This window comes from Poecilia latipinna, unplaced genomic scaffold (assembly GCF_001443285.1).
Source record: "Poecilia latipinna isolate Pla-1442-1.1 unplaced genomic scaffold, P_latipinna-1.0 Scaffold450, whole genome shotgun sequence".
Lineage (NCBI taxonomy): Eukaryota > Metazoa > Chordata > Actinopteri > Cyprinodontiformes > Poeciliidae > Poecilia > Poecilia latipinna.
Window position 1 is genome coordinate 212,308 of NW_015113066.1, and position 23,162 is coordinate 235,469.

The following is a 23,162-nucleotide window of genomic DNA, read 5'->3' on the forward strand; positions in this document are numbered from 1 at the left end:
AATAAAATGGCAGCGAATGATGACTGGAGGAATGGAAAAGCTTTTATTGGATCTCACAGATACGAGACTGGTGTTTATTTTCCCTTCTGCCTCACCGTGCAGAGCGATGCAAACACATTTTCCTAAACATTAGGAGAAATTTAATGTCTGACTGTAGCTTTCAAGAGATGCATAAAAAAAGAAAACACAGACAAATGAGGTGCAGGCAAACAGGAGATGCGGCGACAAATGTTTTACAGCTGCTAAATAATTAGAATCAGATACAACAGTGGCATTTTCCCACCCCGCCTGTCATAAACCAGATAATGTAAACAAATGGGCTTCGAATTGAAAACGGCGATACAGCGGTGGAGAGCGCGACACACACACACACACACACACACACACCCACCCAACCCTCAGGACGCTGGAAAGACACTGTTTACTTTTCAAATTATTTTCTGATGACAGTCCAATTCTTTTCAATTTAAGTACTGATTAAATTTCTTACTATGATCACACAGCGGATTGTGTGTAAGAATTAATTATCCTCCAGCAAAAGTAAAATTTCTTCCCTCATTGTGCTGCACATCAATATTTCATCTAGTTCTCAATAGATCAGTTAATTTAAGGAATATAGCCTTCATAATTATTATCAGCGAAATGCCGCGCCACTGATTTTTACCACAATCTCATATAAAAAGACTTTGGTGGATGAAAATCTACAAGAGTAATTGCAGTTGAGCTTTGTGTAGGAGATTGTTTCCTGTTTCGTTAAATTAAACTTTAGTAAAATACTAATAGGAATAAATGATTATTCAGGAATGGAGAAGTCATTAAACTCTGAAGTTGAGGAGTTTTTGATTTTAATTTCTGGATAAAATAACTGCAGTTCTTTAGAAAAGTGATTTTCAGATAACTAGGACAGTCCCCAATGTGTCGGAAAGCATCAGCTTTGGATCCAAATCAATCTGTAATCAATATCATCCATCTCCCTCTAAAATGCCTATAACTGCTATTTTAATCGTTCAAATACCAAATATACATTAATATCAATTAAATGGAACTGGAAACCATCTTGGCCTTAATGCAGAAGTAAATATCTACTCAATCACATCAAGTATTTTTGGTTGGTTTCTGGTACAAATATCTTCATACACTTGAAATAAGACAAAACTAACTATAAGTAAGCTTGATTTAAGTCAGTAATTCCATAATAGTCATAAAAAAGTACTAGTTATTTCACTTAAGACACAGGAAAAATGTCTTGTCATAAGTGAAACTATCTGGAAATTGAACTGGTAACTTTTTAAAATCAATATTAATTAGTTACTGACTTAAAACAAGCTCTTACATCTTGCTGAAAATGTACTTGTTAAGTTAGTTTTGTCTTATTTCAAGTGTAGTAAGATATTTGCACTAGAAAGTAGATGGAAATAATTGGTAATATTTTGTGTTTTTGCAGAGCAGCTTTCCTTATCTCAGGGCTTTGGCCAATCAGGACAAGCATTTGTTTTCTTTGGCCAGTCAGAGCCAAAGAAAACAAACGCTGGTCCTGGATTGGCTGATTTGAAAATCCCAGCAGATACAGTCCTAATAAGTTTTCACTCCCTGGGATGAAGTGAACTATATAATCTCTTTGAACTACAGCTTGAATAAACTTATTCATGTGTTTTTTATTTAATGAAAACTCCACAATTGCAAAATTGTATGTTTTTTTGACATTAGCGGAATATTTTGTGGAAGTTTTGCATACATTTATGAAGGAAACAGTCCATTTGTTGAGTGGACCTGAATCCTCCTGTTGAGGTAAATGGTTTTCATTTTCCAGCTGTTTACTGCAACATAAATATAAACGAGGAGCGATGGCTGTTTGACGCTTTTGCTCCAGTTTTGTCCTCCATTATTCTCCGCATAATAAAAATGGCGTCCTATAGTTGTAAAGCAATTACTAAGTCCACAGATCATTTAATTTGCACTTGTTAGACACACACTGACACACTGGGGGCAGACTGTTCCTGTGGTGTCGATTTGTTTTTCTTATTTTAGAATCCGACTTCCTTCCCTCCTGATCTGGATCTCATTTCCTGACTCTTTCCCCCAGGACTCGGTGAACACATGTTCAGTCGACTGCATGTTAGACCATAACATAGGCAGAGGTTTGACTGATTAGCCCTGGAAATGTTTTGGAGAAATGTAAGAAACTACAGCTGGAGGCTTTCTCTGTTTGCAACTTATTTTCTTCCACAAATTTATCTTAATTTGTAGTTTTGTTGTATTTATTTACAAATACGTAAAGTTTTAGGCAGCAGTTCTATAAACTGTCCAGTCATTGATTTTCCTGTTTTTTTGTTGTTTTCTTACGAGATCCAGTCTATTCAAGGAGTTTGTGTTATTTGAGGTAGAAATTAGTTATTTCAAAACAAACGTGAAAAAAATCCAAACTCTTAACTTCAGTATTACAAAAAACAGTCAACACTATGCAAATTGTATATTTGCCTATTTGCGTGTTGTTGTTTTTTTCATTCAGCATCTAACATTCTAAATAAAACAATTAAAGTATCTAAAATAAAAAAGATTCAGTGCTGCTTGACTTTATTGGCTGGTGTTTACAAAGTAGCCAATCAAGGAGTGCCAATCATTTTCCCTTGCAGCTGATTGGCTGTAGATGTTAGTACTGATAAGACCACTGTGCACATTAATGCAAAACTCCTGCAAACTCCATTCTTCAGTTTTCTATTTCCTCTCAATCATAATGGGGTTCGTAAATCAACAGGCCTGTAATTAGTCCAGACGAGGAGGAACTTAGGAACGTTTTTTTGGATCTCTGGAGAAAAAATTTAAAAGGAAGAAAATCCAGAGGATGAGAAAATCTCGAACAAACACGACCACCTCCACCTAATTACTTCTTCTTCTTCTCTCCTTCATTTTGAAGTGAAGATCAACCCTGTAACTCACCAGAACTAATATCTGGGCGACTCGGGGAAGGTGGAGGAGTGTTTCTGGGCCTCCTGGCTTCCAATTATAAGTCCATTTGGTCACGGATATTTGAGGAGCGGCGGCAGCGAGGAAAAGAGAGCAGGAGAGAGATTTGAATATTTGGATATTGTGGGAGTTTGTTCCTCTCTCCATCAGCGCTCGCCGCCGCCGATCAATTTCTCATTCCATAACCTTGGAAGCTGCTTCGGGTCACGACGAATCAATGAGCGCTTCTCCTACGGAGAGATGAATAATTATCTAAACTCTATGAATCACATAAATGACTTATTCATGCGTTATTTTATTTAGGTTACGCTGCATAATAGAGCTGTAGCGAATGAGATGGATGCTGGCGGCTTTGGAAGGAGAGGACAGGCCGAGGCAGAAGGATGTTACCGATTTCTGCTTTTAGTTTCACAGCACTGCTGAAAAGTTTAAAGATTTAAACTGATTACATGATTAAAGATTCAATTACATTTTTGTTTATCATTTTATATCAGATTAGAGTCGGAAATCTTTTACTCTTTATATTCAAAAACAAAAATACTTTTGTCTAGTTTCTGGTGCAAATTTCTTAGTTTAATTAACTTTTCAGCAAGAAGTAGTAGTAGCTTGTTTAAAGCCAATAAGTTATTGACATTGATTAAAAAAACCTAGTTAAGTAAAATAATCTGCAAGTGGAACAACTGTTTAACTTGTATGAGGAAAATATCACAATAAAAGCACTTCCTGTTTTGTTAATATGAACATATCACAATAAAAGCACTTCCTTTATTTTAATGTAGAAGTTTAACTCTCATATTTACTTACTACACTTGGGCAGTAGTTTATCCCTAATGAGACAAAAGCAAAGGTGCCTTTTTAGAGAGGCATTACAATTACATTCGTTTTCAAAATAATATAAATCAACTTAACAGATGTTTTTTGAGTGGTAAGTGAATGTTAAACTGTTAAATTGTATGATAAATATTAAAAGATTGAAATATAATCATCAAATGTTCATGTAATAATTTGGACCTGAGGACAAACGGAGGTGCACCAGAAGTTTTGAATTTGGTTTTTAAAATATGTATTTCAGTTGTTCTGATTTGAGATTGGACCTCAGATTTGGGTGAAAGACTTCAAGCTTTGAATAAATTACTTGCTAATATCTCTGAACATAACAGAGCTGCCTGTTTAGTTACAGACTATACGGTTGATAAAACTGACAACTTGATACAAATATATTATGCTTTAATAATTTATTTTAATCCAGCATTACATAATAAACAGGTTTTATTTTGCGTAAACTGGACATGAAGATTAAAGTCACGTTTGTGTGACATGTTGTTGCTGAACATGAGGGTTTTAAAGATGTGAAGTTTGTCCAAATTTATTTTATTCTTTGAATTTTCTTTTAGTCAAAGTTTTCTCCAGACACTTACTGGTGTTTATGGTGGGTCCTGCTACTTTTGGCAGTTGGTGGTTACCATAGCAACCAATAACTGACAAGCTCCGCCCCCTTTTTCTGTTCTGTAAAGGTGCTACATATTATCAGCTGTTTTCTTTACATGCATTATATTTTAACATATATTTTAGACATCTGTAATCATACAGTGTTTAATGAGTAATTTTGGTATGTTTTGAACGTTTTTAACTTATTAATGTGCATTTTAGCTACGTTTAACTTTAAAACTGTAATGCTAACTGCTGCTAACTGTGCATGGGGAGCTATTTCTCTGTAGTTTGTTTCTGGTTATTATATTTTATTTAGTGTATAGGCTGTTTAAAACCCTATCTGACATATTTTTCTCAAGCAGATCTCCTGGGAGATCCAGATTTCTCAATTTTTTATATGACTTAAAAGCTATCTGTGCCTTTTACAATTCCCATGGGCAGACTGCTGTTTTTTCCTCCATCTCTTTGACTTCCTCTTACATCAGCAGATCCATGTTCATGTTCAATAAGTCCAAACGATGAAAAATGAAACGGCTTTACTTACCTCCTGGGGGAACACATGGATGATCACATCCAGTGAATAACGCTGACCGTATTGATCACGGTGGAGACGGAGCGTTTTTAGAGAAAGGTCTCTGTTTTGTGCGTCTTCAAGAAAGAGAAAAACCATCTGCATCCATTCAGGCTGGATTTCCTGTTGACAGTTGTGCAGTCAGGAGACTTTTTGTTTTTGCTCTACTGACTCATTCAGGTGGAGTAAATTCAGGCAAAAGAATGAATATGCAGGAGTGTGATTTGATTTGTTCAGGTGTCTGAGTCTCTCACCAGCCGAGCTCCTCTGAGACGCATCTTTGTTAGGATCCATTTGAGTTTAATTAATTCATGTTCAAGTTTTTGACAACTGCGGCTTCTCACTTTTCCAGCGAACCGTGAGAATTGTGAAATGGCTGAGAACTGGGGCTGCAACTGACTATTTTAGTTATAGATTCTGTTTGTTTCCTTTGCGTATTTAGGTAATTTTATTTACATTTGGTAACTGATTTCAGAATCTTTTGTCAACCAAAATTATTTTTTGGCAAGTGGTTTCTGGATGGTAACAAAAAACTTGTCTTTTCCAGCAGTCATTGTACAGTGCATACAAAAGTAAAACTAGCTGACCAAACATGCTGGAGCTCTGCTTGGGTTGCTAGGGAACGGGCTGGGCTTGGCTGAGGTTGCTAGGCAACAGTGCAGCGCCTGTTGAATGTGACTTATCAGGAGATTTTTTGAAACGGCTCATTTTTTAGACACCAAAATATATTAACTTATTGCCAAAAAATGTCTGGGTGTGTTTTTTTTAAGAGCTTGGGATGTTTTAGATGCAGTTGAAACTCAAATGGAAGTACAAAAATGTGGAAACTGTGAATTTGCATAGTTTCACAGGATCTCACTACATACACATGTTTTTTCTTACATGTGAAGCTGTGTTTTGCTATCAGCCTTTTTGAGTTTGAGTACTTTTGGGAATTTAGTGTCCACTATTTATTTTTTTTTTGTTTCACTTGCATTACACCTCATTAGCATGAAAAGGTTTAAGATGGATAATTTTTGTTTGAAAAACTAAAGAACAGAAAAAGTTGACAACTTCTTTCCTTCTATATAATATCTCTTTATTTCATTTTTATTGGCTTTATACAGCGAGCAACTGCTGCCAAAAATCTACAGTAGTGTACAAGTGGCATACAGTCTGAGTTTCATTCTTTTTGTCCATGTTGAGTGATTTCTGTACACATCTTCACAAGACCTTTCATTCCTGTAATACTTCCAAACATATTTCACAGTAAACTTTCTTCGTTAAACATTTTTTGTCTTTTGATTGCAAATATCTAGAATATGTCTAGGTTTTTTGTTGCATTCACATACACTGATCAGCCACAAGATTAAAACTGTTACTGGTCATAATTTATCACAGCATAAATCTGAGATTTTCCTTCCAGATGACTGCAGAACAGAAACCTGCTATGGAAGGAGATTATGACCATTTGGAAAAAAGAGAATTCTGATTTTCTTTCTCAGAATTTTGACATTTAATCACAGAAGAATAAAGTCAGAATTCTGAGAAAAGTCTAAATTCTGATTGTACTTTTTTTTTTTTTTTTCAAAATTCTAACTCATAATTTTGGCTTTAATCTTCTGATATAAAAAGTTAATTTTCTGACCAATTCAGATTTTATTTCCATAGAATTCTGACTTTTTCTCATAATTTTGACTAATCTGAGATTAAATGAAAATTATAAAAAACTCATTTCTTTATTTCTGTGTCCCTAATCCTCTTCTGTCCATATAACACTGGTTTTAATGTTGTGGGTGACACTTATCCATAAAAACAAGCAGTCTTTTCCATACACTCCACTTTTTGATCTTTTGCCTGCAGGTTTTTCTTCTCATAGAACCCCATTCTGTTCGTTCGTCTTTGTCCTTCTGAACCACCCATGTTCCAGATGAGGCTCTGAGTTTCTGTGTGAGTTTTGCCTTCAGAGTCTCTCAATGTCTCTGTATTTCTTCCTCAGTATAGAAACTTGGTCCCTGAATAGGACGGGGTCCAGCCTCATCTGGGAGTGCACCAAAGGCATGAAGCCCAGCCATCGGCTGAAGGCGTTCATGCAGGTCTGTCGCTGAGCGAAATGGTCTGGGTCAGCCCATCGAGATGCTTTGGAGCCCTGAGTGCAGAGGATGAAGGAGAGAAAAGGGAGAATGAAAAGTCAACAGTCGGATACAAAATGCATATAGATTAGAATTGGTGTAAAAAGAACATGTTGTCCTATACAGAAGTGACTTCCAAAGTATAGGTGTGGTTGTAATATAAAATGTTTAAAGAATGCAAGTACTTTTGCGCGGTAAAAGTTTTTATAATCCCAATACCAACCCTTATAGAAATCCTAATTCTGAGAAATAAAATCTGAATTCTGTGAAAAAACAGTTTTTTTTGCGCTCCTGTTCCTCTTCAGAAGTCCGATACATGCATTTAATGTCTTATACTTTCTTCCTGAATTGGAAAGGCCCTCTATTAGAGTGTGAAGCTGGGGGGAACTCGAGGGAAGCAGAATCAGGCTTGGCGTTGGGATGAGGAGATTGATCCAATGGCTGCTGGAGGTCATGTAGGATAATTAAACTCCAACAAATCAAGTGACGTACGCGGTTTGGCACTAGGATCAACATTTTCCTCCAAAAACACAAAACTCCTCGACGTCAGTTCATCGAAGCTGCTCTTGTTGGTCAAAGTTTCCCAAACATTTCAGCTACTTTTACCGTCTTTGTGCTAAATGTCTCGCCTGCGTTGCTTGAAGCAAAGTCACAAATCAACAGTTGAGAGGCAGGAAAAGTGAAATGAGTGAAGTCGGGGGTAAATCTTGGTTTGCTGTGCTGCCTTCACAATTAAGACATTAATCACCGAGTTCATACTGCAGAGTCATCATCCTGCCTGTGGTCAGGCCATCAATCAGAATCTGACATTGAGCTGGCTACGTCAACACACACATGCGCACGCACGCACGCACGCACGCACAGCACATGTTGGGCTGCAACAGCGGTGTCAAACTCATTTTCGTTTTGGGCCAAATCAAGATCATTAATGCTCTTAAAGGGCCAGTTGTGCCAGAATGTGCTGATAAAACCTGATCACAAACTGATAAAATATCAATGAATCCTTAAAATGAAATAATACTGAAGATCTGATCCAGGATTTTGTGATTGTTTTTGTGATTTTTTGTAATAGAAATCAGTGTTTGTGGTTTTAATCTGGAAATATTTATTTATGACGGTAAATGAGATTTTATTACTTGCATGGATTATAATCTGACATCAATTAAAACTGAGGCAGCTGTTTAGTATAAGTAAAGCTTTTAACAATTTTTGAGAAAATCTGCAATAAACCCCCAATTATGTATTGGTTCAAAAAAGTGCTGGGGTTTGTTGATTTGATCCTCAAGAAACTGGAGGGACTGATTGATAATTTGATTAACTGCTTCTTATGCAAAATTCGTAATTTCTACCAAAACACTGAAGTAACTGGTTGTGAATATTGGTAAGCTTATCATGATGACAATTTTTTTTCTTGTCCCAGAAATTATTGCGTTAAACAGTAACACTGTCGTTTTGAGGCCATTATTAAACATTAATAAGTTCAAGTTCTCCCTCTTTAATTTTGTTACGAACGTTCAACACTGGAACTGGATAAGACATTTTAAATATCCAAAAATAATAATTAAATGAAAATTTACAACCCCACACAACCAAAACCATAAATAAAATACATTAAATAAAATAGCTTTCAATGAAATGTGAATGGAAATGATCTGCCCATTTTAAATCTTCATAGAAATGCATTTCTGTTTTTTAACTGTAGCACTCTGGTGAACAGATATAAACTTTAATTTGGAAGACCTTCAAACTGAAAACTGACCTGGAACATATAAATAGCTCGTTAAAGAGTAGAAGAAGGAAACGCTCTTCCTGACTTGTTTAATGATAAATAGAGTATCGTGTTTCTGACTCAATCTGCTGCTAACTCACTTTGATTTTTAAATCTTTCAGAGCCTGTGCCGCCTTAGAGCCGCAATCAGTCTCCACTTCAGGCGCTGGATGATTTACAGCACAGACCTTAACATTTATAGCATGGCGGTAGCTGGAAATGGCATTATTATAGAGTTCAATATATTTATTTTCCAGTATTTTATTTGGTCAGAATCCTTGCATACAAATGTGTTTGTTGTTCAGTAAATCCTATACTTTCTCCATAAATCCTCATTTCTTTCTTTTGGTCCTTCACCTTAACTTTCCTTTATTAATTTATTACTTATATCCTGCAAACAAAACCTTCTTTTTCAGTTCATTTTGCAGGTTTTGTCTCTTTCTGCTAAATTCCAAGTCATTTTGGTAATCTGGTCTCTCTAAATTCACTGCAATGTTAAATTGTGCTTCAAGGTTAAGGATAAAACACATCAGCAGTTTGACTTTATAAGATCAAAGAAGTTGATTCTACAGCACAAAAAATAAAACAAATTTCAACATTATTCTAAGTTTAATAATTAATAAAAGATCATTTTATATAATTTTAATGTTTTCTCTCGAAAAGTTGAAATTAAACTCAAATTTTTTTAGTTTTTTTCCTGGCTAATGTTTCCTTTTCAAGAATAAATGTCAAATTCTTTTGTAGAAAATTTCTTAGACTAAACTCAAAATTTCCTATATTTTTTCTAGCAATTTTTTGGCTTTTGGAACTCTAAAATTTCCAATTTTTTCTTAGAAAATTTCTGAAAGGAGCCTAAAAATTTTGGAATTTTTTTCTAGCAAATTTTCAACTTTTCAGACTCTGAAATTTCCAAGTTTTATCTACAAACATGTATGAAATTAATCTGAGTTTTTTTTTCTAGCGCAGAAATTTCCACGTGTTTTCTCTAGAAACTTTGAGATTATTCTCAAAATTTCTGACTTGTTTTTCTAGCTAATATTTGCCTTTTCAAGTTCATAAATGTCCATGTTTTTTCTAGAAAATTTCTGAGATTATCCTCAAATTTGGTGGAAATGTACTTCTCCTTTTGTTTTCTATCTATAATGGCCCTAATGCACCTTCATACTGGTATGGTTCCCCCATCTTTATTTCTGTGTCTACTGGCTCCTCTTAAGGATGACCAGCAGCGCCCTTTGCTGGATGGAGGCCAAACTACAACACTAAAAGAAGCTCTAAGCTGCCTTTATTAGTGAATCAAGTAATTTTAAAGTAATCAATCTAGTGTGTTGTGTGTTCTTGTGTTTCAGTGAAACTGCGTCACCTGGCCCATCATGGTCTCCTTGTACTGCTTCTTCTGTGTGACTTTGATCGGCGGCTGCTTGGAGACGGCTGAAACCAGGAAGTTCATCAGGATGTCTTCGCAGTTGGCCATGCGGTCCACCATGGTCAGCAGGCTGGCTGGGATGTAGTGAGTGAACAGGAAGTGGTAGTATCTGATGCACACAGTGAAGAGAGCTTCAGCATTCTGGATTCCTCGTTCTGGTCTTTTAAATTCAGAGCTGCTGTTGTGTTGCTCTCGCAGCGTGGGAACACTAGATCACTGTCAGGTCTTTTACCTCCCTGCCAAGGTTTGCACTCGCTCGCTCTTACACACACACACACACACACACACACACACACACACACACACACCACCTCTAATTCGTGTTGTCTGCTTTTGTTGGCATTTGAGAGTCGAAATAACAAAAGAACTAAGGAGGTGCATTCAGCATCCAAACAATGGAGCGAAGAGAAAGCCGTTTATCTGCGAGACAAGACGCCTGGAATCCCTTTGGAGAGGAACACACTCGGCTGTTCAATTTACCGCTCGGCTACATGCTCCAGTCTACCCTTTTTTCTTTCACATTTCATTACTAGTATCACATTTTAAACACTTTTAGATAACAGGGCAGTAGAGAAAGCTATATTGTTTCACGTTATTCTCTAGTGAAGGAAATGAGTAGGATGAGCTCAGTGAATGAAAACGGTTAATGTGGATGTTGTAAAGGTTTGGCTTGGAGCCGATTGCAGGACAATTACAACCCAAAGAGCCAACAGTACTAATGACAGAATGAGCTTTACTGTGGACAATGGACAGCATCTGTCCTCACAGATGACATCCGGTAAATAACTGCAATGATTAGTGGATAAAACATCGGCACATTCTGCTCATTTTTCATTTATACATTTTTTATACATTAGAAATACAGTAAAAGTTGCAAATAAACATTTCAATTCATTTTTAAGCAACAAAATAAACATTTTATTGCCACAACAGGCTTCCTTTAGTGAACACCTGATTATCTGCAGCTAAAAATACTTTTATCATCAGCATTACTGCTTGGCTTAACATCAGTACAGTGTAGGGCTGATCTGCTGATTATTTTTTGGACTAACCAATTAATAACTGTACAGTAAATGGCGCTTAATATTTTTTATGCAGAATCTGAACGAGGTGCATTCGAAGCCAAAGTGGCAGCTAAAAATGCCACTTGAGTTCTAGGCAGAACATTTACAGACAAATACGCTTTTTAATTTAAATGCAAAATGTATAAATATATTTTGTACAGATTTGGCTTAATTACTCTGAATGTTGTTTTTTCTGCAAATGCTGTTTTTAAACGTCTGTTAGTGATTAGTCGGTGACAATCATTTAAATGATTTATTAAATAATCTTGTATAAACTCAATAATTTTAAAATAAAATTTCAATAAATTTTAAATTAAGTCAGAAGAACAAAAGACGAAATTATATTTTTCTTATAAAATGTTTGATTTATGATGAAGCATTTCTTCCACTCATTCAAACTGTTCAATAGTTTTAGTCGATGCACAGAAATGCACATTTGTTTTAAAGTAGTGCCAGTTTTACTTTTTAAATTATTCTTCATTTCTATCACATGAGCTTAAACCCGCAGTTTGAAACTTTTCTTTTTACATATCTGTTAAAACTATCTCCATATTGTGACAGTTTATAATAGAGATAATAATCTCCACTTCCTCTGAGCTACCAATGCTGTTTGAAGAAATGCACCAAAAACAACCAATCAGAGCCAAGAGGCGGGTCTTAGCGCTGCCAATCACTTGGGACATCGATGGTTTAGTTAAAAACACAGAAATACATGCAGATAGTTAATTAAAAGACGTGTCTATTGTATGCATCTTATTATATGCCATTTTCTTGTCTGGTTGTATTTCTAGAAGCATATTCTGAGTAAAAGAAGGATTCTGTGAATAAAAATAAGTGCAGGGCTTTTTCTGGTCAGCTGGACGTCATTCAGGACTTTGTACCTGTGGTAAAAAGCTGCTCCTGTAAGTACCATGGAGTAGTCATTAGTCCACTTGGAGGTGTAGCCCCAGCGTGATCTGGAACTATCCCAGTAGTGGCTCCTCGCCGGATAACCCACAATCCGCTCCGGAAAACTTTGCCATACAATGAAAGCAAAGTCCACCTGGGGAAGCATAAAAGCAAGGACAGCCAGGGTGGAAAGAGAAGAAAATTGAGGGTAAATGGAAATCACAGCAGTTGCCTTCTTTCTTCTCTTTTAGCACTTTAGCTTTGAACAGTGTAAGATTTGGAGCCAGCTGTCAACAGAAATGCAATGTAATGATTTCACTCGTCAAGAAGTTACTGCAGCTTTTAATGTAGCTCTGCCTCTACAGGTGACCTGGCTGAATGTTTTTCATCTGTCAAGCCGTCTTCGTAGCTGTGTGGCAAATCTGTAGCAAACTATACAGGTCGAATCAGGCGGAGCTGTTTTATATGACAGGGTAAGTTTGTTCAGGTGGGTCTTTCTGAGGTGTGTAATTCCTACATGAAGTCAAACTGGAGCCACAAAAAGCAACTTAAAAAATTCTGATGTGAACTTGATAATGGACAGCAGACCTCAACATTTTATTTTGTTCTGTTTTCCCAGTCTATATATTGCAATGCTAAAACTCCACATACTTCCAGGAGCATCAGTGATTTTTATGAGGATTACGGTGGCTTCCAAACGTACTGGAAGTGATTTATTTTGATTCCTTGAACAGGTTAGGACAGGACAACGGGCTAACAGAACATGTTTTACACTACATCATTCTTAGACAATTTGATTTTAGGGCCCTTTGTTACATTAAATCTAAGTAAGCTGCTGTTGACCACGACCCCCAACTCAACATTTACACTCACGTGAAAATGGCTGCAAACAATTCTACAATCGTACAGCTTTGAAAAGCAGAAGTGGAGCCTCCTGCATGACCAAAAGGAATGGAGCAAGTTATTTCTGGATGGGAAGTGAACAGTAAAACATGTGTCTATTATGCAGCACATACAGTGCTGACCAAAACGTGCGGGAACTCTGCTGGCGTTGCCGGGTAACGGGCGGAACTCTGCTGGCGTTGCCGGGTAACGGGCGGAACTCTGCTGGCGTTGCCGGGTAACGGGCGGAACTCTGCTGGCGCTGTTAGGTGAGGGGTCAATGCCTGCTGATTTGGAGGTTTTTAAACAGATCATTCCTCAGACACCAAAAACATCAACTTGTTGCCAAAAAAACAGCTGGGTGAATTCTTTAAGCGTTTGGTCTGTTTTTAGAAGCAGTAGAAAACAAAATGGAAGTATAAAAATGTGCAAAATGTGATTTTACTTCAACTGTAATGTTTCACCTGTAAGGTCTTTAATTGGCAAAGTCCTCAATCCGATTTACTCAAGTTTATTTCTTTATTCTTCTGTAATTTTTTCACCATACTGAAAAAAAACCCTCAGGACAAAACAAAAGTAGATGAACAATATTTAAATTCCTATCGATGACAAAAACGCAGCAGTAAAGTAGAAACCTTATGTGGGATTGTGTGGAGCACCTGGCCGTCCTTGAAGGAGTCTGATCCACCTGACAAAGACCCACAAAAGCACCACTGAGACACGCGGGCAGACACACCAGAGAATAAGGGGATCAGCACATAATGAAATACTTGGCTACACAGACACCGGCGTGCGCACATCACCTGGGGAAGCCGACAGAAAATTAATTACCACAACTGCACGGAAGAAGAGCCGGCGTTGGGGAGGAGAGCCCTGAAAGTGGATGTTCTTTAGTGATGCCTTGCGGCTTCTGTCATGAATCGTGTGAGCAATTACTGTAAAGCGGCGGCGCTAAGCCGAGAGAAAGGTTGCAGCTGCCGCTCCCAATGCAGCCGCCGATCAATTGGCGCGTTGGCGGCGTGTGTGGTTGAGTCTGAGCGCGTCAAAACGTCTCCACAGCCGGGCTGAAAGGATTAATAATATCCTGCAAATCTAATTTTCCCCTCGGTGATGAAGAGGTAAAATGGTGCGTCAATGACAGATTACAGGACTCCTTATTCTTATTCATACTTCTGTTGTTGGGGCATTAAAGATTAGTCCGTTAATTTGCAATGAATGCAGCTCAGTTACTGTGATTTAACACAGAAGTCATTGAGATGTCGTACGAAGTGATAAAAGTACAACTTTGTGTTATACATACTAATAGATTCTACAAGGCCGACATTGATCTACGGATCAGAGGGTCGATCTACCAATAGATCTGTTTCAAATCTCTCCTGACATTTGGGTTTAATGTGTCCAATGTCATGAGATAAGACGAGCACAAGGCATTGTAAGCCCTGGTACCTGCTTCAGTTTTCAGTGTTTTTCTTTTTCAGATATTGTTGCACTGTTGAGCCTCAGGTATTTGATTTATTTGGAAGAAAACTTGCAAAAACTTTTCTGCTTTTAGAGGAACCAGGGTTTTAATTTATTTTGTTGACTATTTGTCTAATTCAGTTTAATTAACTTTTTCATACTTTTTCATTTTTAGGTCAAAGTATTGGGTAATGAGTACTGGAAATGGTTTCTCAGTTTGTTAGTTTTTGATAACTATGATAACCGTAGGGAGAACTTACTGTTGTTGCAAACCAGTGTTTTTACTTTAACAAGTCTTGTTTTAAAGATATTCTGAGTCCAAATGGGATTATTGAATATAGTTGATATAATATACATATTTTAAATTTGCTGCCAGTTGTAAATACGAGTTACGGATCAGAATTTGATGGGAATACAGAAGAAAACCATGATTTTAGTAAGATTAACATACCAGCTGCTAACTCCAAAATCATTTAGCCCATGTTTTAGATTTAACTGCTGTTGCTTTACTTTTAAAAAATGATAAATGTTTAACAGCAGGAAAACTAGCAAAAAACATTACATTAAATTCATATTTTTACAACAGAAATCGGCAACAAAATTCACAAAATTAAGACAAAGTCAGAAAATATTAACAAATGTGTTAAAAAGTAGAAAGTTAATGGATGTTCAAGAGGCACAAAAAAGCTTCTTATAAAAGCTAATTTTCTTTAACTGGACAAACTGATTTTGAGAGCTCGTTAATCTGAAGTCTGTTTACTTTTTGAGACTTAAAACCCAAAAGCAGAACAAAATCTGTGTTGATTCATATGATGGTGAGTAAAGTGTTAAATCAATAAAGGTTAGAAAAAATAAGTACCGGTAAATTAGTGCTTTAGTGGTTAAATAGTAGGTAAGGTAGTAAAAACATTTGAAATCATACTGAAATTAAATTTACATTCAGAAATCTAACATGAGCTGCAACAACTTTAACATATAATTTAACATTTGCAGGTTAATTGGAGTTCTGCTTTAGTTGCACCAATTCCTGCATGCAGCGCCGAAGGAGAGGCGTCTGTTTTGTCTTCTCTAATCTCTCCTGGTGAAATAAAACTAATTTAATTAACCGAAATAACAATCAGCAAACTGGCAAAGTCAAGCTTTGCTGAAATAATGCAATATGAAAAATGCTAATGAATGTTCAATCGTGGCGATTTTCTCTCCGCTCCGAATATTTAAAGGGCACCAGGACAGATGAATTAATCAGAGCATTAGAGATTCACTGATTAGCTTCTTATTGCTCCTGTTTCAGGAAGAAAGCAGCTGCTCCCACTTGGAACTAACGATTATTTTAGTTATCGATTAATTTATGGACTGTTTTAACGATTAATCAATTAATCGGATAAGAAAATTGGCCCATTCTGCAGATTTTTATTTAAACCTTTTTTGTGCAATATTAGAAGTACAATTCAAATCTATTTAAAAAATATTTTATTGCCATTCCTTTTGTGTAAATTTGATTATTTGTATCAAAGATACAACATTAATGTGAAAGGTTCAGCTCTTTCTGCTTGGTGCAACATCAGTGCTGATGTGTTGTCAATTACTTCCATTAACCAATTATTAATTAGACAGAAAAATGTGATTAATAGATTTTTTCCACAAACTGTGAACTGGGTGAAGTTGAAACTGTGCAGCTTGAGTTTTGGGTAGAACTAGGAGCGTCTCGATAATCAATAAATCAATTAATCGCATAATAAATTAGAGCAAAATCAATAATTTCCATTTGCATGACTTATCGTTTTTCTCTTTTTCTACCAAAAACTAGATGATAAAAGTCTTCAGTCTAGTTCTCTGGTCTCAACTGGACATTTTTAATTTGTTGTTTTATTTATTTTATTTAAAATGTCTTTCAGTTACAGTGTTAAATATTAATTAGAATTTAAAGTTTACTGAAAATCAAATTTCTTGAAAATGGTCTCAAAACAACAATATTATCATTTATCGCAATAACTTCTGGGAAAATTTATCGTCTAGAAAAATGTATTGTGACATATTTACTAAGTTTGTTTTTTCCCCTTGTTAAATGTAAAATGTAAATATGTTTGACAGGTTTAGCTTAAATACTGCTTTGAAAATGAGTCACTACAAATAACGATTAATCGATTACTAAATCAGTTGGTGATTATTTGAATAACTGATTCATCACGATTAATCTGATTAACTCCTGTTAAAGAACAGGCGTTTATAACCTGCCACAGGTTGGTGAATCTGTTTTGTTTTTGTTAGTTTTAGTAAATTTACTGATTGCCTACACATCAGATTGTACTTTAAAATGGACACTGGTACGATTCACGGTTCTTTAAATTGTCCTAAATGAATGCCACTGGAGTGTTTCTCATCCTCTGTTTTAGCAACATCAAATATACCCTTTGTGCTCTGACAGAGTAACGATACAGACGCTGAGGTAATGGCTCTGGCAAAACTCCTGACTCCATGAAAGCACTTTGTTTTTCATTAAATCTTACTCAGCCGGCTCGTTACTTTCCTCTTTGAGCCGTAATTGTTGCTATGCATTCTGTCCCTTTAATTGCTCCATCTTTTCTCCTTCCTCTCCATTTCTTGCTGTTTCTTCTTCACTTTTCAGGTTTTTCTTCCATCTTTAAAGTCATCAACACAGGAATGTTGAAAAAGAAGCCAGATTCTTGCAGGTTAAGCTTAAACACTTGTTTACCTCTGAGTGGTTGCTGCACTGTTTAGCAGCGTGAGGCAATTCATTTATTTTGATCATTATTCATGACTTTACGTGGACGGCTTGTGCCATTTCAGTACGGATCAATACTGTGTCAAGGTATCACCTCATCCTCCTATTGGCTGAAACCGACTGGAAGTGAGACAGAGATCACAGTGGGAAGAGGACAAAAAATGCTTTTTACTAATAAACTGTCTCAGTTTCAACTGAAAGTGAGCATTCTAGTGAGGTTTTGGATTTTTGAGTGGTTTTGTTTTATTATAATATCCTATTAATTTACCTCCCCATCTATGTAAAAAATAAATTTTTGCAGCTTTTAAAAACATTCACTTTTAATGTCTAAAATACCTTTTGGTTTGTTTGTTGTTTTTTTTAAGTGTATGTGATGTATGAACATTTTATTGAGTGACATATCTGACATTTATTTTTAAAATTGTATTAAGGCTTACAGTGGTGGGCACACTTCTGCTGATCTGCTAATTTCAGTTTAGCGCTTTAGCATTTTTGATAACTTATGTTCCTTTTACTTTTTCCAGATAAATTCTAAAACACTAATTTACTAGGTTGTTTTGTAAACTTTCAGTTGAGTAAAGTTCATCTGTGCTGAGATTTTGGCTATCGACTTTTAGCTGTTTATATCCATGCTTTTATTTTGAAGTGGGGAACTGTTTACACAGCAGATCCATTTCCTTTTCTCACATTATTTATTTTTTCTAGAAGGGCATTAAGGAACATTTATTGTGATGTTTAAAATGGTGAATTAAAGTTAATTAAAGTTAGCGCGTTAGCGTCTGCCAATTAACATGTTGGTATAGTGCTTTAGCTGTAGCAGAACTGATGTTTGATTAATGCTTAATGTTGGTTCAAATTTTGCTTTTTATGTTGCTTAATGCAACAGAAATTAAAATGTTAAACTGTTGCCAAACACAACCAACAAAACAGAAAATTGTTAAGCTAAGCTAAGTAAATTAAATCAAAAAACAAAAAGCTTGTAGAACCTTAAAAACATTAAACTAGAATCAGACATTTAAACTGACATTATTTGAATTGAAGTTACATGTTAGCATTAGCTTCTGTTAAATACTGTTAGTGTAGCGCTTTAGCGTTAGCAGGGCTTATGTTTTACTGTTAGCGTAACTAGCTTTTCCGTTTACCCAGTTTGTAGGGAGTGATTGTGCAGCCTGACCATAACCATTTACCTTTTGAATGAATTACTGAAAGTAATTTATTTTTTAATAATTAAAGTTATGGGACTGCATTCCTTCGCTGGGTGGGAGAATGGTGCGCTAACAGGACTGACTGTGACCAGATTAATTCAGAAGTTGTAATCTTTGTCTAGTGGCGTCGTGTGCTGACAGCATGGCTGCCTCACCTCGTTTTCTAGATGAAGTATTTGTGTCCAAGTTCTCTGGTTTGTAATCAATAACTCACCTCATTGGTTGAGAGAACAGAGTCTTCATCCAGACTGAGCACGGCGTCGGTGGTGATGATGTCGTCGTGCGGGAAAAAACGACTGCTCATCGTCTGCAGAGCAAAACGGACACCATCATAGATTAATATAGTCTAATGAATCCAAAACAAGAAAAACTTCAGGCCCCACAGAGACAAAGCAGCTTTAAAAGGTCAAATAAATCTCATTTACTTCATTTTTGAATGATTATTTGTAGGGAGACGTAAAAAATCTGAACTTAATAAACAAATAGTTGTTTCACCCCCAGCTGTTGGTCTGTCGATCAGCGAGCGCGCCTAATAGCTTTTTGTGTGACTATCAATTCAGCGCCTGACAGAAAACATTGTGGACCCAGATCCATCAGCCTAAAGATGGCCGCTGAAGTTATTGACTCGTAATTAAAGCATGAATTATTCAACTGTTTGTTTGGAGAACAAATGAAGGGACAGAAATTGATGTTTGAGGAAAAGGAAAGTTCTGGTTCCTCACCTTAAAAATGTTGAAAACATTTTGAACAAACATGGATACACAACTAAAAATATGTTTGTAAATTAACTTCACATTTATCTAATTTACAAACTGCACTGTAATGATAAGTTTCACTGATTGTTTACTGGACTGCATCTTTAGGCCTTAGATGCTCATTTCAAAGCTAATTTTTCATTTAGCGCATTAACTAATTTTAGCACATTTAGCCTCCCTAAATAATTTTCCGGATAAATTCTAAAGTACTAATTTACTTGGCTGTTTTGTTAACTTTAAATTAAATAAAGTTTGTCACATCGGTTTTACTGTGCGCTGAATTTGGTTGAAAACGTATCGCGATATCTGTGTTTCATATCAGTCGATGTTGATAATTGTTGTTAATCGTTTTAAATGCCTAAATGCTGCCAAAATGGTGACGTGACATTTCTGGTTTTATCTGCAGTTTTTACTCCACATTGTTGTTTTTTAGTTTTAATCAGTTACAAGGCAAAACTTTAAGCTGCTACTGTGCCAATTACTCAACAAGTTGTTGCTAGGTAACCAATGAGTGAGCGAGTTGCTAGGTAACCAATGAGTGAGCGAGTTGCTAGGTAACCAATGAGTGAGTGAGAGAGTAAGTTGATTCCATCAACCTGGACAATGGAAATATATATTTCATTTAAAAATTTCAGTTTATGGAAAAATCTTGACGGTAAGATAAAACAATTAATAAATCTGTTTGGTTTTTAAAGAAATTTAAAAATCATAACGAAGCAATATGCTGTCGAATAAGCTGATATTTTGTTGTGTATTTGAAATATATCTAATAATTTAAGTTAAATAGCCAATTTTCTCCTCATGTTAATAAGGGGAAGATATAAGTTTATATCTATAAACTATAACTCTAACTATAGATACATATAATAAAAACAAACTAGAATAATTAAACAATATATTACTGAATACATAACTTAGTGTTTAATAGTTATATGAACTATTCCTATTTATTATTGAGTGAATGAAATGAAAAATAAAATACAAAAAAATAGAAAAAGAAAATAAATTAAACATTGTTCAGCCTGGCGAGGACAAATAAAACCTGTCGGCCCGCCAGGCTTACAGTACACTGAAGGAAACCCTAAAATAGACAAACAGCAACAGATTATCACTGCGTTGTTGGACATGCCTTGGTGGACATGGTGTAATGTGCCGACAGGAGCTGCAGCTGCAACATTATTGGCGTGTAAAAAGGAAACTAAGAAGGCACAAGGCTACAGTAGAAAGCCAGTTTAGTTTATTACACATGTGCCAGCATGATGCATTAGCGTGCAGGCTGAGGTCGACTGCACGTTTCTTCACCCAGGAGTCTTAAAAACAAGCCGCTGTTTTAATATTTGTTGGTTTCATCTTGAATTAGCCAAGAATTGATGCCAATTAAATTAATCTTCATTTTAGCTGCTGTTAGATTCCTGGAAATGGTTTTAAGAGAAGCTTAGCAAAGATCGTAGATGTCTGTAAGTATCACTCAGCTCATCATCTTAGATTATTAAGCTGCTAGACGCAGAGTTCAAACTTATCGAGACATTTCCTGAAAAAGGACATTTAAAAGCACGTCAGTTTAAAGCAGACGTGCGATTTTACATCACAGAATCACTTTAAAGTTATTTTCTGGGATCAAAGTGTTATATAATCATTAGTCAGGTGATAAATTCAGCCAGGAAGACAAACACTTCAGCACAAATTGACTGAATGACGTAACTTTACTTTTTGGTTAGATTTTCTCTATTTTAGAGCGTTATCTGATATTTTAAAAGTCAAAAATTTATTTCTAGATAAAATAACGAGCGGCCCAGAACAACAAAGATGGATCATTAAATAGGTAAGAAAATGCCTAAAATTGTTTGTTAGCAATTTTAATACAATATAATTTAGGAAGAGATTTTAAACTCAAACGGGATGAACTTTGTTTTTATGCATGTTTTATCCTTGTAGACAAAATGGATCCTCACCATGCAGCGTCTTTATCTTTAACCACATTCTGGACTCATATTTCTATCAGTCCTCAGCGTTTGTTGTCGTTTCTGTTTACCAGTTCAAACATTTTGCTCTCGCTACAGTAAATGCTGGCTTTGAGCCGTCTTATCGGCTGAATCAAACTCCACGGCGGTTTTGTAGTTGTCCGGGTAACCGTCCCACCCCCACTGCTTCCCTCCGGCCGGCGTCATTGCGTTTTGCCTCTGGACTCAGATTAGATCCATCTGATACCTCTGGCAGTTCAGTGGTCCGTTATCTTCTTCACCTCCCTTCACTCCTTCCCTCTCTGCATATTTGAAAGCGGCTTATATCTGCTTTCATCTCGTAAATTTCTTCAGAGTTGAGATCAATTGGCAGTTTGCAGTTTTAAGAGTGGTCATTTCTTTAATAATTAACATTTTATGATCACTTAGATGCTAAATTATGGATGAAACTCCCATTAATTCTGCTATGTTGAAGTTAATATGTTTTGATTTGAAGTTTCCTTTGAAACAATGTTTAAAAAAGTCATTGTGCCTCAAGGCTGGATGCGTCTGTAGCTAAGTGATTGCAGACTGGGCTCCTGTTTTTCAGCTGATCTGACAGAGATTAAAAACAGCGGAGTGAAGCCCGGCAACAGAGAAGAAGTAAAGGTTTGCTGATGGAGTATAACACTCAGCATTATAGAGTAGAAACAGTCATAACCAACAACAAATTACTGTGCTGCTGCGCCCCGTTGAGACAAATGACACTTTCTGAGCGTGCGTGTTTGTCGTTATTACAGCGGGAGCAAACAGAAACCGAAGCAAACACACCCGAGAGCATCTGTCCTGGCAGCACGACAACATACCGCATGACTAATTATAGGACCGCACGCACCGCAAGAGGCTTTTTACTGTCACCCGTGGAAACGTCGCCCCGGTTTTTCAAGGGGGGAGACATTTACATGAAAACAAACAGAAGCAATTAGCCGACGAGACGAGAGCCGCACACAGAGAGACGTTTACATAGAGGTCGCGTGGGAGGCTGGGTGTGTGTTTTAGAGGATGAGCGGTCGCAACTAATGAGAAAATTAGAACAATTTAAAGTGTAAAAGTACCCGAAACAGCTGGGAGGTTATTCAGCTTCTGGGTATTCTTGAAGAAAGACTATTACCCAGTTATGCTGCAAATAACAATATCCGCAGATTTGTACTGTTATTGCTCACAATAAAAGCTGGAATCCTTCAGTTTCACTGCTTTAAGTGTTTGCTTTACCCAGAAACAATAAAACATTTGATGGCAAAGGACAGATGGTTATCAAACTAAACAGTCATTTATCCTGTCCTCCGTTCTGTTAAAGGACTCCTGGTACGTCTAAAGGCTGACAAATTGGAAATATGCGGCTTTGATTACATTTAAAACCTTGTCTGCAGGTTTTCTGATTCGTTTTCAATAAAATGGAAAAAATGTTTCACTTTTCTTTATGTATTTAAAGCTTTTAAATGCTTCTTTAAACAGGTTAAGATAGGTCTACAGGTTATAAAAAACATGCTCAGTAAATGTTTTGCACAAAATCATTCTTTTCAGAATGAGCTGTTTCAGGCCGTCTTGTCACTTTAAATCCAATTAACCTGCTGTAGACCCAACTGAACGTTTACACACACGTGAAAATAGCTGCAAGCAGATGCGCAGTTATACAAGTGTGAAAAGCAAAAGTGGAGCCTCCTACACAAATAAAAATAACCCAGGAAGTGGTTTGTGGATGTTAAGTCAACAAAACACTTATATTTTCCAGCAGCCATTGTACAGTAGTAAAACCAGTTGACATCGATTACTTGGGTTGCTAAGTAACAGGTGGAACTCTGCTGAGGTTGCTAAGTAACAGGTGGAACTCTGCTGGGGTTGCTAGGTAAAGGGCAGGGTGACTTAATAATGTGGAAGTTTTCGAAATGGCTCATTTTC

General features: G+C 36.3%; 1 protein-coding gene across 1 annotated transcript in view; it reads right to left on the bottom strand.

The window, feature by feature from the left end:
• Positions 1-6,664: 6,664 nt before the first annotated feature.
• Positions 6,665-23,162, bottom strand: part of LOC106951280 (exostosin-1a) — a 65,713-nt gene continuing 49,215 nt past the window's right edge. Inside the window, exons 7-10 of the mRNA XM_015038711.1 lie at positions 18,723-18,815; positions 12,214-12,374; positions 10,206-10,377; positions 6,665-7,094 (exon numbers count right to left, since the gene is read on the bottom strand). Coding sequence (XP_014894197.1) covers positions 6,909-7,094; positions 10,206-10,377; positions 12,214-12,374; positions 18,723-18,815 — 612 coding nt within the window. The 3' untranslated portion in view covers positions 6,665-6,908. The remainder of the gene's footprint in view (positions 7,095-10,205; positions 10,378-12,213; positions 12,375-18,722; positions 18,816-23,162) is intronic.